Source organism: Macrobrachium nipponense, chromosome 19 (genome assembly GCF_015104395.2).
Source record: "Macrobrachium nipponense isolate FS-2020 chromosome 19, ASM1510439v2, whole genome shotgun sequence".
Taxonomy (NCBI): domain Eukaryota; kingdom Metazoa; phylum Arthropoda; class Malacostraca; order Decapoda; family Palaemonidae; genus Macrobrachium; species Macrobrachium nipponense.
In genome coordinates, this window is record NC_061088.1 from 27523869 (window position 1) to 27546368 (window position 22500).

Here is a 22500-nt window from a genome sequence, read left to right on the forward strand (position 1 = left end):
TTCGATGGTTGAAAATGCTTATAAAAATACTGTACTTATCATTGAAGAAGCTACGAGTAAAATGCCCATCAACAAGTCTATCAAATTTCCTGACAATAGAAAGCCATATTGTGAAATAAGTGAAAAACACAACAAGGGACACATACAGGTTTCTGAAAGTAATTAATAAACAGTGTTTAGACCCTCAATTATATTACGCATGTATTATTTTTAAGCGATCGATTTTTAGCATAACTTTTCGACATCTGAGGCAAGAATGGACCAACTTTAAAGTTATTTCTTTTCCATAGGCGAAGACGACAGTTTACAGAGCCGCATACCGGTTATTTCCTGGTTTTCATTGTTGCCACATTTTTAGGGCACATCACTTTCTCTCTCTCTCTCCATTACCGTGTCATTAATATAATATAGTAGCTGATTTTAAATTCACTCAGGAGCTTGCAAAGGAAAAATATGATACAATGGTAAGGTCCTCTCGAAAGACCGCTTGAGGGCCATATTTGTTCTCTTGTCACCCTAAAAAAACCGTAATCCTCTGAATGGCAAGAATTAGCGCTCGACTGGCCTTGCAAACCGGCTAGTTTCTTTGTCTCCTGGTCACGAAACGCAGAATGAAATGCTACAAATATAACCTCTAGCACTTCCATTTATAGCCTTTTACAGCTTAAGATGGCATTTTCAAGCTTCTAGAATTTGTTTCTTGAAATCAGGCAAAATGTCTTTTCTCAAAATCATGGACAAAATTACTTTGTTGAAAAATTGCGGACAGAATTCATTGTCTTAAAACCAAGTTCAAAATATCTTTTCTTAAAAATCGGACAAAATTACTTTTTTTTAAAAAATCACGGGCAGAATGTCTTGTCTTAAAATCACGGACAAAATCACGTTTTGAAAAATCGCGGACAAAAATGGCTTTTCTTAAAACCACGGACAAAATCTTTTCTTGAAATCAAGGACAAAATTACTTTTTGAAAAATCACGGGCAAAATGCTTCTTAAAATCACTAACAAAACGTCTTTTTTTTTCGAAATTACAGACAAAATGTTTCTTAAAATCACGAAAAAAAAATTTTTTTTTTTAAATCACAAACAAAATGTCTTTTAAAATCACTAACAAAATGTATTTTCTGAGTATTCACGGACAAAATGTCATTTTCACCCCATTGTTTTTCAGTTATGTGGTTTATCATGAAAATGGGCCTTCTAAAAGTTAGAACAAAAATTTAAATTTTCCTTCTGTTAATTATGAAGTCTATTTTCTCTCATTTGAGATACTTTTAAGCAAAGTGAGTTTCTTTAAAGTCAATATTTTATCTACAATAAGACGGGGGAAGTTTTCTAGGTATAAATGTACGCAAATTATTTTGTACATCTTTCGATTATACGACTGACTATCGGATACACAGACGCCCAGAATACTCGACATAATAGATGAATTCACTGAATATTCAGGGATCACAAAGGGGCCCTCACCACACAAGCTTGAATATCTTGGACCCTTAATTTTGTGAGATTAATATATGACATCTTTGCGTTTACGGTGTGTGTGTGGGTGTGTGTGATCGCAAACGACCGAGTATAGAAAACTCTCCATTCTTACACATCTGGCAATACTGCTTTCACATAATGACTTCGCTTTGGTGCCAAATCTGACCTTCACCTACCCTTCTCGTAGGTAAGGAAGTGAGAGACGAGGAGACATTAAATTGAGGTAAGTGTCATCTCCATCCTACCAGTGAGGAATGTTGTGAAGGAGGACTAGAAAAAAGAAAAAAAGCAAAGTGTTACGTCACTCATTGGGCGTCTCATCCATCATAATGAATAAAAGAAAAGACCGAACGTGAGGAAATCAATGTAATCAATGACGCCACATGGAATCATATCTCGCAATGCGATAAAGAGAGTGGAAACGTCCGTTCAAGGAAAATCACCTTCGGGTTCGGAGTTAATCAAGACGCCTTTGGCAGGTGAGAGAGGCGCTCATGCTTTCTCTTCAAAATCCTGGGGGCATTTTTTGGCGTCAGGCAGCACATGATGTTGGCAAGGCAGAGCGGGCACTGGCACAGTCTATTGGCACCCCAGTAACCTCAAGAGGTGGAAGTGCTTAGCGTGAGGAGGTCAGTTAGATACGAGACTTTGCCCTGCTAGCAACCTTTTGTTATGGAACAAGTAATACTCGCTATGCAACGGCGGTTTTGATCCCATTTCGGGAAGAGGGGAGATCCCGCAGAAATATGTCGGGTATTGAACCGCGAGATCAAAAGCCGGGAATTGGAACACTCTGCTGCTGGCACGGCAGTCAACTCACACCTGTGAAAGATGTCTAAAAAAGCCCCCGCTAGAATGGATTACTCTTCAAGCGGTATTGAGGAGATACAACGTAAGGACTTGGCACCTCCTCAGATTCGTCTAAAGATAATAAGTCTGAACTTGAACGACAAAGGTCAAACCGTGGCGCCTCCCCCTCACCCTCCCACGCAATCCCAAAGCAACGGAAGCCTCGTACCCTACGTACGGAAGCCCCTCGTCTTAAAGAAGACGCAACAACTACGGAGTTTCGAACACATGCTGCAAGCAATTGAGGGAAAGCAGCGCGCGCCGTCTCCCGCCGGTCGTGATCGTAAGGTCCCCAGTGATGTTCCAAACGGAAACATTCCTTGCAACGGTCACTGTGCGAGACAGGAAACGTTCGATAAGGAATCCCAGACTGACCACACGGCAGATAATAACGACGACCCTACGTACGTTATATTCATTCGCGGGATGAACAAAGCGTTCACGGCAAACCAGCAGGAGATCGTCAACACGATCGTGAACTTGTTGAACAAACACGTCGTCTCCGTCTCGGCGAAGGAGCACAAACTCTTCGCAAAGAGCAGGAAAAGGCCTTCCGCGGACTGCGTCAACCACATCGTGTTGAAAGGAGCTCTCATGGCTATAAACGAACTCGTGGATGATGGAGTGTTAGAAGTGACGCCAAACGGCCTGATCCTGCTCACGCAAGGACTCACATTCACAATATGCCTGCACAGGACTCTCGCTCAGTTTGCGAAGGATATCTGGAACAGCCGGCACGCAGAGTTCATCCGGGACGCCTGGATGAGCTTCGGAGGGTTGGCGGCTGTTCTCGTTATGTCAGCCACGAGACAGTGAGATGAACATCCATTCTCATCAATGCAAATCTAATAAAATGTGAAAGTGAACTCATTAGTTTGTACAATTATAATTGAGTATAAGGTGAAGGTACTTCCCTTTGTGCAAGTAAAAATAGGTACCGTGAAATACGTTGTACAACGAGTCTATTAATGTTTCGATATATACGGTTAAAATGTGAGATTACTGATCGTGCAAACTAAAGTATAGTCATCTGCAACTACTACTTCCAAACGTAAATAGAAATGTAAAAAAAAAAAAAAAAAACGGATCTAGGGTGGAGTGACACGAACGTAATCATACTTTGGATAAAACCAAAAAATTGTTTCTGTGAAAATGATGGTTATATGTATACAGTGCTTCAATATGCCATAAACACTTGTGTAAAGACCAGAGTTATATCCTCGAGTTCTTCATAATTCAAATGCTGAAGGCTTGGTGTTAATTTTAGCTTTGGTACCACAGGTTACAAGTCAGAAACTTCGCTATATATATATCTTGGCGATTGGGATCAATTAAATAATGTTGTCGCCAGTTGCCGCTGAGCACTTATAGGAGTTATTGTGTAAATTTGGCACATGTACTGACTAAGGACATTAACTGCTGAGAGAGAGAGAGAGAGAGAGAGAGAGAGAGAGAGAGAGAGAGAGAGAGAGAGAGAGAGAGAGAGAGAGAGAGAGAGAGAGAGAGAGCATCTCCGTAATGTTAAACCATGATCCAAAGTCCAGAACAAGAGTCAGAAACTAAGGAACGTAAATAAGGAAAGGCCATTTCAACCTCCCCTAAGACAACTGATATTATGGGGAGGAGAATAACTCATCAGTGAATACAAGTGATAAACGAGCCAATGACTGCCATGGAAATTCTATATCCTGTGTGCCTTCTGTAGCTAGATTCAGCTAAGACGTGGATCCACAGTATCACGAGAAAAACAATCACTGGAACACACTGCTTCTCACCGTCGAAGGACTGGTATGTCCTTTCAAGGGATCAAATGTTGACTCACTGTAACCTCTTGTGTAATCAAATTCAGACGTTCTCCGGCAATACTTGGCTTGCCTACAAAACTTCAGCCGTACCTCACCGCATCTTTTCATTTTTGTTTGTGCTTCTGGCATTTGTCATTTTCTTTTTCGATTTCTTGCCCTTTTATTTACTATAGATTAATCATAGACTATTTTTTTCAAATTGCACGTTTTTAGTTTTGTACTTCAGGTTTTGTTTAATTTATTCATAAATTTCCCAGACGAACCTACAAGGCTGCATACTATAAGTTCGTCAAACGGAAATCATTTACTGGGAGCACTTTTTTGTACAATCTATATTTAAAGATAAATTATATCTCTGTATTATGTAAATAGAAGCTATTTGGGAAATCTTTTATCAATTTTACAGTCAATCAGCACAGATAGTATTTTTCTGATATTGTTAGGCTTAGAACCATGAAATCATTAACACACGTTTTCCATGTTCCAAATAATGGTTGTAAATCTTCCTAAAATAAAAATGTTAAAATGTGTCACTTTCTGAACTTAAAATTCTGAGAGAAAATAAATCTCCACATCTCCTTATAGCTAAGTTACTAAAAGATATTTCTTTTAAAAAGAGCAGTGAGTATTAAATGTTAATTTTACTCATATATAAAGAAAATCCAACTAAAATCACTAAGGATGGAAAGATTCTTCGTTGTAATAATTGATACAAAATGTTGGTCATTTTGAAGTGAAAAAATCTCAAATGTTTCGCAACCTTAAGTAAGAACAAAAATCGCTTTTAGTACTTCTGCTTGAACGAGATTTGAATACATCATTTCCCAATGTCCCACGAAAAATATATTTAACAATAAACAGGTAAAGCCGTTGATAGTTAAAATGGCAGACACTGTTGTGTTGTTCATACTGATTAATATATTTTTCTATTTTCCAATTCAAGATCTTGATCAGCCTTTCCTTTCAATTCTGGATGAAGGGTCTTTCGCTTTGTGATCTATTTCCTACTTTTTCTTATGTAACGTTGCTACTGAGGAGCCTTCTCAGTTTAAAAGGTATTGCTTGGAATCATACCACCGTATGTTTCCAGTTCACTTCATCAATTTGAATCAATGTATTCTTAAGAAAAAAGGCAATTTTAATGCCTCAAATTCAGTCATTTTTTCAAAATAAAACAGGAACATCCCATTTTTGCGTTGATGCAAAAGAAATTTACTGCAAAATAAAGACCACATACAAATCTTGCTAAATTGTTTCTCAAATGTACCAAGCTCAACTGTGCAAGTATGTTTTTCAAAAATCCCAAGTGTTAAGTAAGCCTGTGATATTATGTACATTGTCTCTTTTTCAATTCTATTATATTTTTCTGATAATTTAATGCATGTTTTATATCATTTATCTTAATTGCTTTCCAAATATTCTGGTTTTATATCATTTATCTTAATTGCTTTCCAAATATTCTGGTATATCTATTCACATATTTTACTCTACCTCACACCTTTTATACTGTATTGAAATATTTTGTTACGTGTAACGCAAAAACTGTAAGAAATACTGTTAAGTGGTTAAGCAGGTCTCAACATAACCCCATTGATAACTGTACATTATATTTTAGCTAATCTTGTTATGGACTATTGTCGTATTTTTTCCCTGTGAGTAGAGAGAACACTTATTTACTACCCAAATTTAGGCAGAATTATGTGGAGGCAAAAAGTCACATTTTATGACAAAATGGATGAGTTATTACGCAGCGTAGAGACTGTATAATTTATCAAAACAGAAGCCAACCCTGTCAAATGGCCTAAAGTAACCATCTATCTAAAAAAAAGTATCATGCTAAATACCATTAAAATTACAACAGGCTCAAAATTTACTTATCAGAAATGTAAATATGCCTAAAATTGAGCCACATCAATGGTATATTAGCCAAGATAAACATCATCAAGATGAGGAATATAAAATAATTTTCACAAGACAGGAAACACAACGAAAAGAAGCTAGTCAAATAAAAAAAAAAAACGAATAGTACTTGCAAGATATTTAAAGCAAGGAAGGACAGACTCGTCGCAGACCTGTCTAGAATCTCCAAAACATATAAACTAAGAGACAACGGGTACTCACCAAGTATGGTAAGGTTGGCAGCGGAGACGGCCTTGCCAACTGGATTCTCGGCAACGATGGCAATCCTTCCACCTTGCAGCTTCGTCGTCGTGGGAAGCTGCAGGGTGTGACATCCTCCTCGACTGCCTAAAACGTACTGGAGCTGCCCACGGAAGTACTCCTGTCCCGTGATAAGGCTGTCATTCAGTGTCCAGTGTACCTATGGAAGTTTTGGAGAGGGGAGCTGTGAGTAGTTGAGAATCAAATGTGAATGGAAAGTTCTAATAGGAGATTTGATCGAAGATCCCTTTGAATCTATATTGGCTGCAAGGAATGGTGATGAATAACAGTCTGAAGCCATATTTCTCTGTCACAGGAAAATTATTCGTTGAAATGAGATATGCTACTTGATCTTAATGTTGATGATATACATACAAAACTTCCAGTAAGAAAAAGCACAATATTTAATGTCACTTTGTTTTCCCTTTGAGAAGATTCATCTTCGATTACTGTCCCTGTTGATCGGTTTTCCTGCTGCCTCTTCTCAAAGTTTACCTTCCATCACAGAACTAATCAGTAACTGAATCAGTCTTTGTTGACCCAATAACAAATAAGTTTTTTCGTTGTTAGCAGTGAATGACTTTCTAAAATGAATTTTGCCGTTTCCCAGAACATAAACTTTTAAAGGATATATTCCATCACATTTATATCAATATGTACCGAAAAATAATGCCATTTTGTCTCTTTTCCTGAAAGCTTATCTATATACAGAATAAACATCCAAAAACGAAATAAGATTTTCATTTATCTTTCCTTATTCCTTTCACTTCATAATCAAGGAAATTCAGTCATCAAAAGCCATGAAATGATAGACGATAATACATATAAATAGACTTTTGGCTAAAAAGAGAGAAAAAATAATGCCAAGTGCTCTAAGATGCTTTATTAGAATGCCAGTTACCGTATTTACAGTCAGTTAATCACTGAGTCTTTTAATCATCTCACTAATCCGTTTCTCTTAAACCTTAGGCATATTCTACGTTGAGTCAGGCTAACATTCACAATTACCTACAATTACAGAATTGCTAGTTGATTTGATCTCACTTGTCCACCCACGGGTGAAGATGTGGTACACGCACATGGGTCGCTCGTGATTGGCTGAAAAGCAACGTTGCCACTTTCGTTGGCTTTTCGTGATATTCAAACTATTCCTTCAATGACCTATATGAATTTTTATATTTACAAAAAAACTCACCTACCTATATAAATATTAAACAAGGTTGTATCGATAATATGCCAGTGCAAGCCCACAAAAGACGAGCTTGTAGCAAATAGTCTACTCAGATCAAACAAAGACGAACAACAGGCTTTCAATACATAAGTTTTATCTCATCGATAGAGCTATGCTTACAAACTGTTCAAATCACATGCTTTGTTTATTCAATCTTTATTCTGTGTACGATTTCATTACATCCATTCAAAACTAACTTTATTTTGATACCAAAGTACTAATATCCACGTCCGTAAACTTGAAAAAAACTTTTAAAGACATTATCAGCTAGAACAGAAAACATGGGCAAGCGAATACTAAACCAGATATTTAGTTTTACTGGCCTCATAATACTTTCATTTCATATCTGTCGAAATTAAATTCTCACAGTATCCTTTCTATATTCATTCTATTTAAGTACGGTTCCAATTGTCTTACACTGAAAAAGAAGTTCTAGTCTAGTCATTAACACGGACCATGGCAAAATATTCCCGAAAGTGCCATGTTACTGAGCTATTATAACGATTTGTATACTCTATATATATATATATATATATATATATATATATATATATATATATATATATATATATATATATATACATATATAAATATAAATACAAAGTATTCTGATAAGAAAACCACTGCTTTGTATTAAATGAAATTTCCCGACTTAACTCTTGCAGTGGCTGTTCCACTCACCTTCCCAAAAAGCCTCATAGACAAATCTTTCATACTATTGCGAATATTACCCTACACATGTAGTTTACATGTCTTGATATATTTAACTACAGTGAGATAAGATATAATTACTGAAAGCCCAAAGTTCGTTTAGGTTTGATCTGTGTAAGCTCGTCTTTCGCGTGCTTGTATTGTTATATCCTCGATGTAAATCAGCATGTTTATGATCTATATAAAAAGATGTATGTATAAGCAAGCATTCAGATGAATAAATATTTGCATCTTTATCATAGTAAGTCTACTATATCAGGAACACTGAAATCAGCCAATCACGAGTTAGCTATGCATATTGCCACATCTACCTAAACCCACTTTGGTGAGTGGATAGATGAAATGAAATAGACTATAGCTCTCCTTTTTACACTACGGATCCACTACAATATAATGAATTGCAAGCTTCATAACCCAAACCTGTAAAACATTTGATGCAACGCTTCTGAACTATGCAACTGATAAAAATTATGTCACTTACAATAAGTAATGCAGGCTATTATTTTGGTACTCAGCTTTCGATATGTTTTCATTCCTCCGTTTTGGAAGTTGACTGTGTAAAGTAATTTTAACAGCTATCTCATAACTGTTAAACTATAAAACTTAGCAGATTGAATTCAAAAAGCCAATACACTGGTCGTGAACTGCCTCTTATTCTTGAGATACGCCTAAAAATCGGGGGCTTCGTTGTAACACAGAATAATGAAATAACACCCAGCTTCAACAAGTGCTGAAGTTTGCAGCCGTGCATTTCTCTCTTCTTCTCGGATAGCTGCCTCATCCCCCGTCGAAAGTATATTAGCTTCAAAAGTAACATCATTTATGACATCAGTAGAGACACCAGCAAAATCTTCTTCCTGGGGACATGGATAGGCAAAGTCAATGATGCTCGCCCGAGAAAATGGGAATATAAAAGCTCTCACCAGTTTCTGCCCAGCTTTGACAATGTCACGAAGCTTTTCCATAATGATCTTCATAAAATCGAGTTTGGATAAGCTCTCTGCTGTTTTGATTAAGAAGAGATAAGCTTTACTGGAAGAAACTGACGGAAGAATACCAGAGAGAATGTCTGTACTCCCAAGCTCACATTGAATGAATTGAGAGGACACTGAAGGAGACTGTCTGTGCAGAGGAGCTGGCTGGACTGCATATGCTCCATCTTGAGAAGACAGGGAAAACTCACCAGAGGAACGATCTTGAATGCTATCGATAGTTTCTTCATCTGACTTAGGTCCAGAGAGTTTCGATGGAATTCTTAAAATTCTTGTTAGTTCCCTTAACTTAGCCAAACGGGCAGCTCGCCTTGCCTTTCTTTCAGCTTCCTTCTTGTCCATAGATTCATTCTTATTTCCATCTGTCCCGACGGCTTGCTCAGCCTTCACGTCTTCCTTTACATCAATAGTCTGGGTTACTTCACAGCTGCAGTTAACATCATTCTCTGCCAACATTGGGTTTCCGTTTTCATCGTGAACCACTGCAGGTCTTGGCTTACACACATTATTGTTTGTTTCAGCATGTCTCATTACATTACAAATGACACTCTGATTTCTTATGTTTTCTTCAATGTGTTTCAGAAGAATTTCTTTACTGGGTATAGGAACATCTTCATTATCTGAGACGCCACTCTCTTCTGAGATCACTGAGAGAGCACTTGAGCATCTCATGCCATCATGGCAAAATGTTGGAGATGGACTTAGTAAGTAGTCAAAATCCGTGTTGGGACATTTCCAGGGTTTCTCTTTGAAAGAACGCTCCAAAAACTGTTTAGAGATTTCTTCTTTAGTCGTTTTGTTGTCTGTAATTCCACAAAACCTCTCACACATTTTGAAATAAGAAGTACTCTTCTCACTATCACCATTTTCATCTGAGTCAGATTCTGTTGAATGCTCTGATAATGGGCTGAGTTCCTTATTATCTTCACTGAATATTTTTGTCATCTTGGTTGGTGACCTTATCTTTCTTGGGTTATTGTCTACATCCAAGGAAATTTTTGACAATTGTTTTTTTAGCTTATCTTCAAAGTCATCATCTTTTTTCTTTTCCTGTGAATTACAAGGCAAGGTTAACAGCGGTGCATCAGTAATGCTATTTCGCTTTGAAGAATCTGCAGAAGATATAGATGAACTGCTACGCTTTGAAGATGGTGATGAGGATTCAGCCCCATCTGACAAGGAAGAAAAATTACCAGAAAAATAGCCAGAGTCCGGTTCACTCTCTGAAGAGGGTACAGTTTTCCTGTTAGTGTCACTTTCTTCCTTTGAACCAGCATTCCCATCACACGGTTGTTCACTGGGTGCAGGAAGGGTATCTTTAATCAGGTTCCAAAGATCGGCAAGTTTGACTGGTTCTAAACCTTGACCTAAACCAGTATCTAGGAATCTTATTGAATTTTTTGACTTGGCTTCTGACACCACAATATCAGAAACGCTGCCATTTACTGAGACGTCATCACTGTCAACTGAAGACTCTTTATCAGAGTCATATCCATCAATGATCAAGTTCGAATATGCATTGCTATCCATGACTTTTATATTTTCATACCTGCAAAGTTGGTCCAAACAACTCACTGGACCATCTCCTTCGTCCAAACTACCATAGACAACAATGTTTTCCATCATGAAACGTGAATACGTATCAATGTCTAATACTTTCATGTCCTGAAATTTAGATAACTGACTAAAACTATCATCTTCAATCGCCTCATAACTAACATTTTCATGAACTATCTCGTTATTGTTTTCTTCATACGGGGTAAATGGTTTTACATTACTGATATTAGACAGCAAAAGAGCAAATTCTTCCTTCCCCAAAATACTAATACTCTTACAAAGATCTTCACCTAACCCAGAGTCATTGTCCCCAATCTTTTCTTTGGTAATTTCCTCTGATGGCTTTCCCTCCTGCTCTAACCTATTGTCATTGAGATCTGTTCTAACATAAAGTCCAGAAATAACTGGTGTGTTTTCTTTAGTATTAAGCTCAGGAATTACATAAATGTATTCATCAAGATCTGTAGCAGCAAATTCAGAAATGACAGATACGCTTTTGTTCAGATCTGTTTCAACATGTTCAGAAATAACAGATGTGTCTTCATTACCAGTTGTTCTGAAACTAAATTCTGATATAATGGCTATGTTTTCATTAGTCTCTGTTTTTCCACCATACTCAGAAATGACAGATTCGTTATCATTGATATCTATTTCAACATCAGGCTCAGAAATGACTGGCAATTCGGCAAACTCAGGGACGGTCTCTAGGGAAGACTCGTTGGGACTCACCGTGGGCACAGGTTGCCCTGTGACCTCAGCCTCAAACTTGACACCACTTCCTGCTGGAACAGATGCATCCAACAGGGTTCTAGTAAACACAGGAGGCTCCTGAGGCCCAGTTACTACAGGTGAAGGCGTCGGCAACCTTGGCTCAATACTAAGATATGCAACACATTTAGCAGTTCCCGCACAGTTTGAAGCAACGATTTCATATTGCCCAGTGTGGTCCAGTGTTGCGGAACGAATCTCGGCAGTCACGTGACCATCGGCATCCTCGTGGATCTGGAATGGTTGAATATTATGATACAAATTGGGATACTGAAAACACGTTCAGGGAATTAATGCTGATAAACAACACGAATGAACTTAACTGGAAATCAATACATCTTTTATAAGCAAATATTAAAATGAATGGTAACACAGAGCTCTTACCTGGCTTTGGCTTATATTAAACAGGATATCAAAAGAAGTGGAACCTAATTTCAAAAATGAGATAAAGCCATCCTTTAAGAAGAGGTAAATAAGTCAATGAAAACAGGAAATAAACTTCATACCTAAGCGGCCGGACCATCATGTAAGACTAAGATTTTTAGCTGAGCTCTTTGGCGGACCTATTTTTCTAAAACTAATTAACTGACTCCAAACCTTGACAGTGGAGAGAGAAAAATAAATACCTGCAATTCATTATCTGGAATCAGTGGAAGACCTTCTCTGAACCAAGCAATGGTTGGTTTGGGCTCACCAGTAACGGTGGCCTTTAGAATCACAGTCTGTCCCTCAGTTACATGGCTGTCCGTCATCAGCTCTGAGAAACGTGGAGCAACTGCTGGGGCGCTCACTGGTGGGGGTGTCATCTCTGGCTCGGCTGCGATAAGAAACGCAAACTGATATATTTTCCTTGTAGGACACAACCAGAAAACATATCTCTAGCGTTAAAAAATTAATATACAAGAATAACTTTAAGAAGTATATGACTTACATATCACAATATACACTTTTAAAGTATTACTTTAATCTCTTCAGGTACATTTGCATAAGCATCTCAGGTCAACGGATAACGAGAACATCTCCCACTCACGCTCAACATTCAAAAAGCAGGCCGTGGAAGCTTCTCCGGCTGAATTCATGGCAACAACTCTGTAGATTCCAGAATCTTCCAGGAAAGCCTCTTGAATGATGAGTGAACAACGATCCCCGTGGAAAAGTAACTTGAAGTCATTAGATTCCTTGACTGGTGTATCATCATGGTACCATATGACCTACGGGGAGAGGTCAGGTTTGAGAGATCAAATAAATACCTATAGGCTAACAAATTAATAACAGTTTTGCATCTCACGAACTATTATGTCATAAAGCAATTAAGGCATCTAAGTATAATATGGTAAAAGTAGGCAAGACACAACTGGATTAATGACAATTATAAACGTTTACGAAAGGCATAAGATAATCTATTAGAACGTAGAATGAAAACATTCTCTTTATATATATGAGAGAGAGAGAGAGAGAGAGAGAGAGAGAGAAATTATTGCACTGCTGTCAAGCTCGTAATGGCACCTACCTCTGGTTCTGGCTGGCCAACTATGACGCAGTCTAGTCTGGCACTCTTGCCCTCCTTAACTGAGGTGTCTTTCAGTGCCAACTGTATTGTTGGTTTGACCGGTTCTACATCAATATCCGATGTAACTTCTGAGTCGCTTGTTTCAGTTGGAATACGACCCTAAATGGTGAAGGGAAATAGCGATGAGCATCTTTGCTTGAGCTTGAAATTTACTATATACTCATGATAAAAAATGAATACAGTAACCAACTCCTCTTATTACAATTGCACGAAAATTACGCTGAAGTGTCAATTTATGCAACCAAACTCCACATCAAAATTTATGGAAACTTACTTTGACGGATACATTGGCTGAGCACTGGGCTTCTCCAGCAGAGTTCTTCGCAACGACAGTATACACGCCAGCATTTTTGGGGAAAGCCTCAGACATCACCAACGTTGCTACTTGACCATCAAAGGCAATCTGGAAGGAAATTGATTAATCCAGTCTGGAAATTACGACAAGGCGCAATTTTGAATCTAACTTTACTAGAGATTTACAATAACTATAAGTATAATTTTTACTGTAAGACATTGCCAACAATAAACGTTAGGCAAACAGAATTTCACCACAGACTAAAGCTTACTGTTAGTGGACACAGCTTTTCAGGTTTTAATGAAAACATAAATTTTAAACTTTTACTGGATAAAAATACCAACCTTGCAGTCAGGGGTTTCTTTGACAGGTTTACTGTTGTGGAACCAAGCCACTGTAGGGGTTGGCGTACCAGTAACGTGGCACTCTAATTTGAACTTTTGACCAGCCCTTGCCATGACATTGCTCAGTGTCATTGTGAACTTTGGACGTTCGGATAACTCCACAGCTGCGCATTAAGAGAACATCATTTTGAATGGTAGCTTCGTATTTGAGAAACTATAAATATTTCAGGTTTGAGAGTATTTTTACCTAGTTTTGTGAAATAAAATATAATTCAAGAAGTAAAATGACTCTTACCAGCAACTGACAGTTTGGCTTTCGTGAGATCTTCACCAAGGTCATTTGTTGCTTTGCATGAGTATTCTGCCTGATCTTCCAGGAATACTTCTTCAAACCTCAGTACACAATCACCATTATTGTATGTGATGACATAATCGGGAGACTCATCAACGCACGTCCCATCCTTAGCCCAGGACACCACGGGCAAGGGATTTCCTTCAACAGTGGCTTCCAATTGGTAAGACGTACCCTCCTGTGCTGTACAATCCACCAGCTTTTTGGTGAAGTTGGGAGGAGCCATAACTTCGACAATTTCAGCTTCTGTAGATTACATTCAATCAAATTTGGTGCATAACGATGCTTGCATCTTATGGTAAAATCAAATGATAAATAATAAACATTTGTCAATCCATAAGAAGATGATAAATAAGCCACTACATCGGTACCTTAGATACAAAAACATCACACAAACAGGTACTGATATACTGAAAAATAAAAAATTTGCATCCTTCCAAAACTAAAATAACCTTACCTTTGACAGTGAGTGTGGCAGATGTCTGTGCCATGCCGGCACCATTCACTGCTTTACAAGTGAAAAGTGCTGTGTCTTCTGTGAAGGTTTCTTCAATAGTCAGGGTGCAAACTCCTTCATCAAACGTCGTCTTATAATCAGGGTTGGCTGTAATACTCATGTTATCTTTCAACCATTCAACTTCAGGCATGGGAAAGCCAATCACCCTAATGGCAGGGAATGAACAATAATAATCTTTAATATTTTACATCAGCGTCATTTTCTCCCAATACCAAACAGTTCCATAAAAACGCATTTTTTACAGGAAAATTAAAATGGGAGGTGCAAAGATAAAAATATTTTGCAAATAATGAATAAAATGAGGCAAACTTGACTGCATTAGAAGAGCATGAATGATTAAGAGGCTACAGTTATCTAGCATCACTCTACCAAAGTCACTAACAAGAAGTGGCATCAGTGCAATTTCTCAACGTCCATACCTGCATTCAAAACTGAACTTGACACCTTCAGTAACAGTCGCTCCCACCAGAGGTGTCATGAACACAGGAGCCATGGGCTGAGGGTCTTCATCGATCAGCTTTTGTTTCTTTGGAGGAGGAACATCCTCCTGTTTAGGTGGTGGTTCTTCGTCAGGTAAAGGTATAGCCTCTGTTTGGATCTCTATCTCGACCTGCGGAACAGATATTCAAGAAATGAATGCACTCTCTCTCCCTACTTTTCCTATCTGATTATTGTAAAATTACTTTTTATCTTTAATTCTGTTCAGCCTTAATTTCCCGAAGTTCAGTTCAATTATGAATTATTGAAATGAATGTCATTTCAGTTATTCGTAATCTGCCCTTTATGTATACATATGTTTCTAGTTTTTGTTTGTTAGTTTCCATCTTCATTTTACAATGTTACCCTCCTCTTGATTTTTATCATCTTTGGGTTTTCCAATCTCGCCAGCTTGCTCATCAAAATAATGACCTTTTTGCCTCGTTCCATATGACTATTACCATAATAACAATAAGAATAAAACTTTACCCTCTGAGGAACAATAGGTTCAACAGGGATGGCCATGGTTCTTGCAACTTCTTCAGCAGCTTTCTTAGCCTCTTCAGCTGCAGCTGCTGCCAATCTGGCAACTTCTGCTTCTGCTTGCGCAGCTGCTAACGATGCTGCCAGCTCTTCCTTTTCCTGTTAACCGGGAGACATACAGTTAAGTGTTTTCCAAAAAAACATATTTCATAAAAAAAAATTTTATACTTAATGTGAAATTTACTTGTACAAGAAAAATTTTGGATTTACAAAGTGAGAGATACTAAAGGGTAAATAAATCAAGTTTAAATTTTCAATCAAATTGACTGAAATACAAAGAATCATTTGCGATATTTTGGTTAAAGTGATTAATTTGAAGTGTAAAACCACCTTGGAATGGCTAGTGGTGTTTGGAGAAAACAAAATAGTGTCTAAAGATAGTGAACAGAAAGGGAAAAACTGGTGAAAGAATGTCAAAGAATGAAAATCGTTACCTTTTTCTGTTTTTCTCTGTGTTCTTCAGCAGTTCTGAGGTTCTCCACCATCATGGTTAAGTTCCGAATGATAACGGTGAAACTATTAATCATATGAGTGTTCTGATGAGAAACCACTTCAATCTGGAAAATAATGACACAATAAGAAACTGCTACTCCTTAGAATACATCATATAATGTTTGAACAACATCCATTGCACATTCAACGATACCCTGAGAGACAATGAAAGTAACCATGCCATATTTATTCCCCATACTTTTCTAAATTCAAAATAACACCAAATTATTTCATTCATACCTGCTTCGGTGCTGCGTCGCCATACAGCTGAGTTGCCAAGGAGGTAATTTTTGTAATTCTTCCCTCTTGCTCTTGCCTTCCCGGCTCCAAAAAGACTTCAATTCTGGATCTCAAATTCTCAGCTTGTTCGGGAGTCTGAATGCTAGCAGAGTCCCCAGCTACTTCCACCAAGAGCTTGCTGCCTTGCTTGAACCAATCTTCAGCCTGTTAGATAAATCAAATCATATTAAATCAAAACTTTATTCCTACGACTGCAACTCGTAAACTTATATATATTATATAAAAAATGTCAGTATTGGTAAAAAGATCGAACTTTTATTATTCTTAAATCTTAATAAACACTTTTAGACGCTCTCCTACTTCCAAGTCAAGATAGCTGGTAGCTGAATGTGTATTCTGCTGTGAACTTTTCGATGTTATTACTTATCAACCCTTACTAAGAAAGTGTTGTATAAAAATCGTCTTTTTAATTAAAAATCGGTCATTTTCCCTTGATGGAATAAGAATTTTTCATGCAAAAGTTAACTGAGCATAATAATGCTGTCGTTTTAATATGTCGTTTTCATTGAAACATATTCATATACTAACAAGGCACAAAACTTGAGTTTACATATACTCAACTTCTACAAAGTAAAAAGCAAAAACTTACCTCTTCTACCAACTTATAGAAGTCAATGGAGAGCTCAATGGACTTCTGAGATTGGCCAACTTGCATCTGGAATGTTGACCATTTCTTCTCCAGCTCGGCCAGTTCCTGCTGTATCTCTCCGGAGTCATCCTCTGGCCCGAGCATTTTGACGGTTGTGCTCACGAAAGTCTGAATGCGTCTCTCCAGCATCTGGAAATTTAGTTGAATTTAGTATTTGTTATTAACAACCGCCAATAAAGGAACTCACTCTGTTTCCACCATACCCTGTACCTAGAAGAGGACCTTGAAAATGAACACATACTGTCATTACTCTCAATTATAAAATGTGATTATGCTACTTTAATCTTTATCAAACACATATGCAAAGAATGAAAATCAACTTCAACCAATCCAAGGTAGCAAAGTATCACTAAACTTTTCCGTCTAACGGTTAGTTTACTCAATGTGCCTACTGGAAGAAAATGGCTGACCTATGCCATGGGCTAATAACTGTGTCAATATGATTTTATATTCGTTTTTGGAAAAGGTTAACATTCGGCTTGAACTTACTTCCACAGTGAATTGGAACTGCTTGAAAGCAGTTTGCATGTTTCTTGCAGCACCAAGGGAATCGCCGTAGTGACCTCGCATACGGGCAAGCTGTTCACTAAGGTCACGTAGCTGGTCACTTATCACCTGTAGGAAGGAGTTATTAACAGTGAGCAACAGTAAGAATTAACACAAATGACGTCATTATATTTCTGTTCATAAGAATGAAGAAACTCTATAAGAAAAATAGCCTAAAGTGGCTCTCATGCGTCACAATCAACCAGTCTCACGCATTAGACCCGAAAGATTTGTTGTCAGTTACACGAACCTTGTTAAATTATGCTCAAATCCCCCTCTTTTGTCCATCTGGAGCCAGTGTGAAAATAATCATAAATATCTATCTGAAAGCTTTTAACAAAATATATAAAACGTTACTCCAAATTTAAGGAGTGGTTGCAGCTTATAAACTAAATACTTGACTGGCCCGATTTATAACACAAAATTTAACAAATCAATTCATTAATTTAGTACCTGGAGATCGACGTGGTACTGTGACCGCTTCAACTGTCTCTCCAGCAAATGTTGATGCTCCGTCCACGCGGTCTCGAATGTCCTACCTCTCCTCTGCAGCATCTCCTCTATGAGGGCGATGTCTTGAGCACCTGCTTCGGGAGGACACTGAAAAACAAATTAAAGTTTCCCAGTATTACGTTTTGCCACATTTACTGTGAGATGAAGTTATACAAGCTTTTCAATTAGTGTTATGCTAAGAATGATGAAATTAGACACGTCAAACAAAAACAATCTACTTCTTATACCTTGAAATTGAGTGTATAAAGAGCTTCAGTGGAAATAATCTTGATGGTGGTGATACTAGCCATAAAGACAAATCTGAACTCTATTTGACAAGTATAGAGAATATTCAGAAACAGCTCTATGCTATGGGAAAGTAGACCTGAATGTTATATAATATACTGCATTTTATTTCCTGTATGGCAGTTACTTAAAATAATATTACACAAACAGTGGACCCTTTGCTTGATTTTATTCATTATATGGCAACATATACATAAATTAATTCTTAAAAATGCATACAACCAGTGCACAATACTTCTTTATTACGTACAAAATGCCCCTTCTACCTTCTTCGCTCAAAACGTTAATTAAAAAGACCACATAACCAGCATACTTGTTACTTAATTTCATTATTATATTCGATGCATGAATTTGTCCCCCTTTGAAACAAATATTGATTAAAAAAATATTATACAATATACATAGTTCGTCTGCTGACCGGCCGGAGTCCAGAGGACCTCACCAAGCCTCTTATTCCTTTGCACACCTTAAAAGGCCATCTAAACAAACCATCAACCAGACATATTATGCAATTTAATCACAATAGTCCATCAAAAGAAAATACTTTATGAGCATCGTACCTGTTCCCTGATTTTATTGACGATAGAAGCAGCTTCGTTTTGAGCAAATTTGAGCAGTTCAAGAACAGCCTGCTTGGAGGCTTCGTGTTCTCTTATCTGGCCCTCGACTCCTCCGAGGTCGAAACTCACAGCACCAAACTGAGACTCAATCTTGTCACAAGAGCGATGAATCTGTCGACAGTAAAACAGTGAGGAATGAAAATACTGGAAGGCTTAATGAGTAATATACAAGTGTCTGGCCACACAATCATAAGAAAGAGGGACCAAAGACGACTGACCAGTAATCAATGTATAAGTTAAAATTCTATGCAAGTACGTGAATATACAGTGAATTGCATCCAAGTGATTCAAAATCCTACAATAGACTGTCGTATACAGAAGTTACAACTACATATCAGCAAGTTACAGCAATGTATTTATTTTGTAAATTACGCTTATTTCTTGGACATTAATGCTGAAATGTAAGGGCTAGTGATGAGAGGAGAGGAACAGATGTCAAAAGCAGTAAATATAGAAGTAGTAGGACGAAGACCTGCAGAAAGCCCAAGAAAAAGGGAAAATGGTTTCGATGAATAGATTTGATAAGACTTCAGGCAGAAGAGCACACGGCAGAGGAAGGTGGGGGAAAAATCGTTGCATGTTTAACACAGACCCCGCCCCCACCCACCCCAGAAAAAGTGACGTAAAAAAATCTATATTATATGTAATTATAATGATGATTAAAAGGCATGACACAATTTCCCTGTGAAGGATACTCAAAAGTCCAAACTACGCAAATTGTTGTACTTTGCAAAAATTTTACAAATATGCATAATTAACTAAACACTATTACTATAGGCAAAAGCAACGAACGATTCGATTCCTCGTAAATTCACCATGCACATCTCTAGCTAGTCTCCGGACTTAAAACCTGACAATCTTCAATTTCCAGCTTTCCCCACAGAGCAGATGATGCAAAAAGACAGTGAAAATAGGAAGTGCGCCTTACCTCAGCAATATTTCTGCACCACTGCACTAACATGTAACCGAGGATTTGGTATTCCGTTGCCTTGTTCTGCAAATTCTGATAAAGTTGTAACAGCGAGCTGATGACTTCGTCGCGGGCGCTCTCTTGATCCCCTGTAAGTGTGAGTAAATACAACAAATAATTAAGCTTTCATATATTTTCATGTTCACTCTTAAATTATGTATTATACCAAAGCGTAGATCAGCAGTTTTAATAAATAACTAATATAAAAAGTTATTCTGCTAAGACAGGTTTGATAAACAAAAACATGAATAAGCAGGTAAATATAAATAAAAAAGATAGCAAATGAACAGATGAATTAAATAAATGGATAAATACATCTATAAACGTATATAACATAATAAACCAATAGGAAAATAAAATCTTATACCCTCGGAAGACATAACCTTATATCATCTAAAAGAATAAAGAGGATAAGAAAAATTACCTTTGTATGACATAACCTCGGCCCTAGTCATCATATTCTGAATTTCTTCTTGTGCTTTCTTGACAGTAGATACGTAAGCACCGAGTCTTCCCTCCAAGTCGGAGGCCATTCCTTCTGGATCCGCTGGATTTCCTCTCAAGAGCGGGCAGAAGTCGATCTCTAACTTGGACATTTCAAGTTGCATCTGCAATGATAAATTAGATCAATGATTCCCTGAATGAATGAATGGCTTCCTAAGGAATTGCGGCTCATGGTGTGAAAACAATTAATGCCTTTTAACTTGGCTTTCCTCGAGACCCTCTTTACCAATAGTAATTACTGTCAGATACTTATGTTAAATGTCTATACAAAAGTCATATATACTTTCGAACGTGATTATAAATAATTTCTCACATGCATAAATAAATGTATATTTTTCATCTGTAGGTTTCACATTTTTTATGTGTAGGTTTCAAAGTAAAATAATGAGAGGATATGACCTCTTAATCTTAAAAAATAGCCTAATGCTGAGATATCTCTGGAAATATAAGTCTATTATCCCTTTTAAGTAAGCTTGAGAGATACATTTTTAGCCAATTCCTTAAACATCTAAAAGTAATCTTCCATATCTTCATAACATAAGAGTAAACCATGCGAGTAATAAGGCTTGCGTAATTTTAGACAGTGCTTTCGAGTCATATATAATGAGTTCCAACACCTTCCCGACAACATTCCTTCCCCAATACCTTTTTAACATTTTCCCTGTAGGTATTCCACAAAGTGATCATTTCTTTGGTCGTTGTAATCTTCATGTGGAAGTGCGAATGGAGATCTGTGATGACGAGTCGCCTCTTGCCCAGCTGTTCGAGTATGTTCTCCACGCAGAGGATGGCCCTGTTGGCGTCTAAGTAGGGGTCCTCCGCCTGAAAAGTGGAGATGAAATGTGCACTTATGTATACATACTTATATATACTTATAAACAACTCATTTTAACAAATACAGGTACTTGTGGCTTTTAAGGCCATTAAGAAACTCAAATATCTAATCAACTAACTCATCAAATTGCTCTCATGGGCCTTTGAAACACAGTTCAAAACCTTCCCATGTCACTTCCCATAAACCAGTATAATATGAATCCCGCTCGCAAATTACTCAGTAAAGAAATGTTTCTAGAACTTTTCATGAAGAGTGAAAACTGAGTCACACAAAGCTGATAGGGTTCCTTTGTAACACATACTTGAAATAAGTCAGGGGCAGTTACTTCAACTCGCCCCAAAGACATACACATGTTGTATGATATATTCTTAAAGCCTGAAAGCGTATGGGAAATAAAACCTTAGATCTGTATTTGTAATTTGCTCTTATATTACCTTAAAAGTCCTTAGCAAAATCAATAATAAAACTTTAGATCTGTATTTGTAATTTGCTCTTATATTACCTTAAAAGTCCTTAGCAAAATCAATAATAAAACCTTAGATCTGTATTTGTAATTTGCTCTTATATTATCTTAAAAGTCCTTAGCAAAATCAATACCTATTTTATAAACAAGTTTCCCTACAGATATTCCTATCTTATTTGCAGTCATCATAATAATTACACAATGAATTTAGTCCCTAAAAATCACTGTTATCTAAAACTTACGTTCTTGACATCTTGACAGAAAGACTTGCCGCTGTTGCACAAGTCGAGGTACAGCTTCTGCAGCTGCTCCCACTTGGCTTCCACCTCATCGCGGCGGTCCTCTCCCTTGGCCTCCTTGAGCAGTAACTCGAAAGCCTCGTGCTCGTTGTTGACGCGCTCGGCGTCTTCGTGGAATTTCACATACTTCTCAGCGATTTCGATTCTGATATCTGCGGGTTTCGGGGTGAGAAATTCACTCAACTGGTGCTTTACCTGAACACTAAAGTCAATACATAGTAGGGTACATCCAAGATTTCACCTTTTTTTAAGAACAAATCTCCTTGGCAAGTCGGAAGTGTACAAATGTGATTCATTGATATAACACTAATAATAATAACCAAGTGTTTTTATCTAGTATGAGTCCGAAGAAAACAAGAAAATGCA

General features: G+C 37.4%; 1 protein-coding gene across 1 annotated transcript in view; it reads right to left on the reverse strand.

The window, feature by feature from the left end:
- Positions 1-22500, reverse strand: part of LOC135215411 (titin-like) — a 499003-nt gene that overhangs the window by 61611 nt on the left and 414892 nt on the right. Inside the window, 21 exon segments of the mRNA XM_064250021.1 lie at positions 6263-6461; positions 11522-11794; positions 12187-12377; positions 12591-12771; positions 13071-13229; positions 13405-13533; positions 13770-13933; positions 14065-14367; positions 14579-14784; positions 15058-15248; positions 15605-15757; positions 16093-16215; positions 16391-16594; positions 17040-17228; positions 17589-17714; positions 18099-18245; positions 19004-19174; positions 19992-20122; positions 20458-20641; positions 21183-21359; positions 22078-22286. Coding sequence (XP_064106091.1) covers positions 6263-6461; positions 11522-11794; positions 12187-12377; positions 12591-12771; positions 13071-13229; positions 13405-13533; positions 13770-13933; positions 14065-14367; positions 14579-14784; positions 15058-15248; positions 15605-15757; positions 16093-16215; positions 16391-16594; positions 17040-17228; positions 17589-17714; positions 18099-18245; positions 19004-19174; positions 19992-20122; positions 20458-20641; positions 21183-21359; positions 22078-22286 — 3810 coding nt within the window.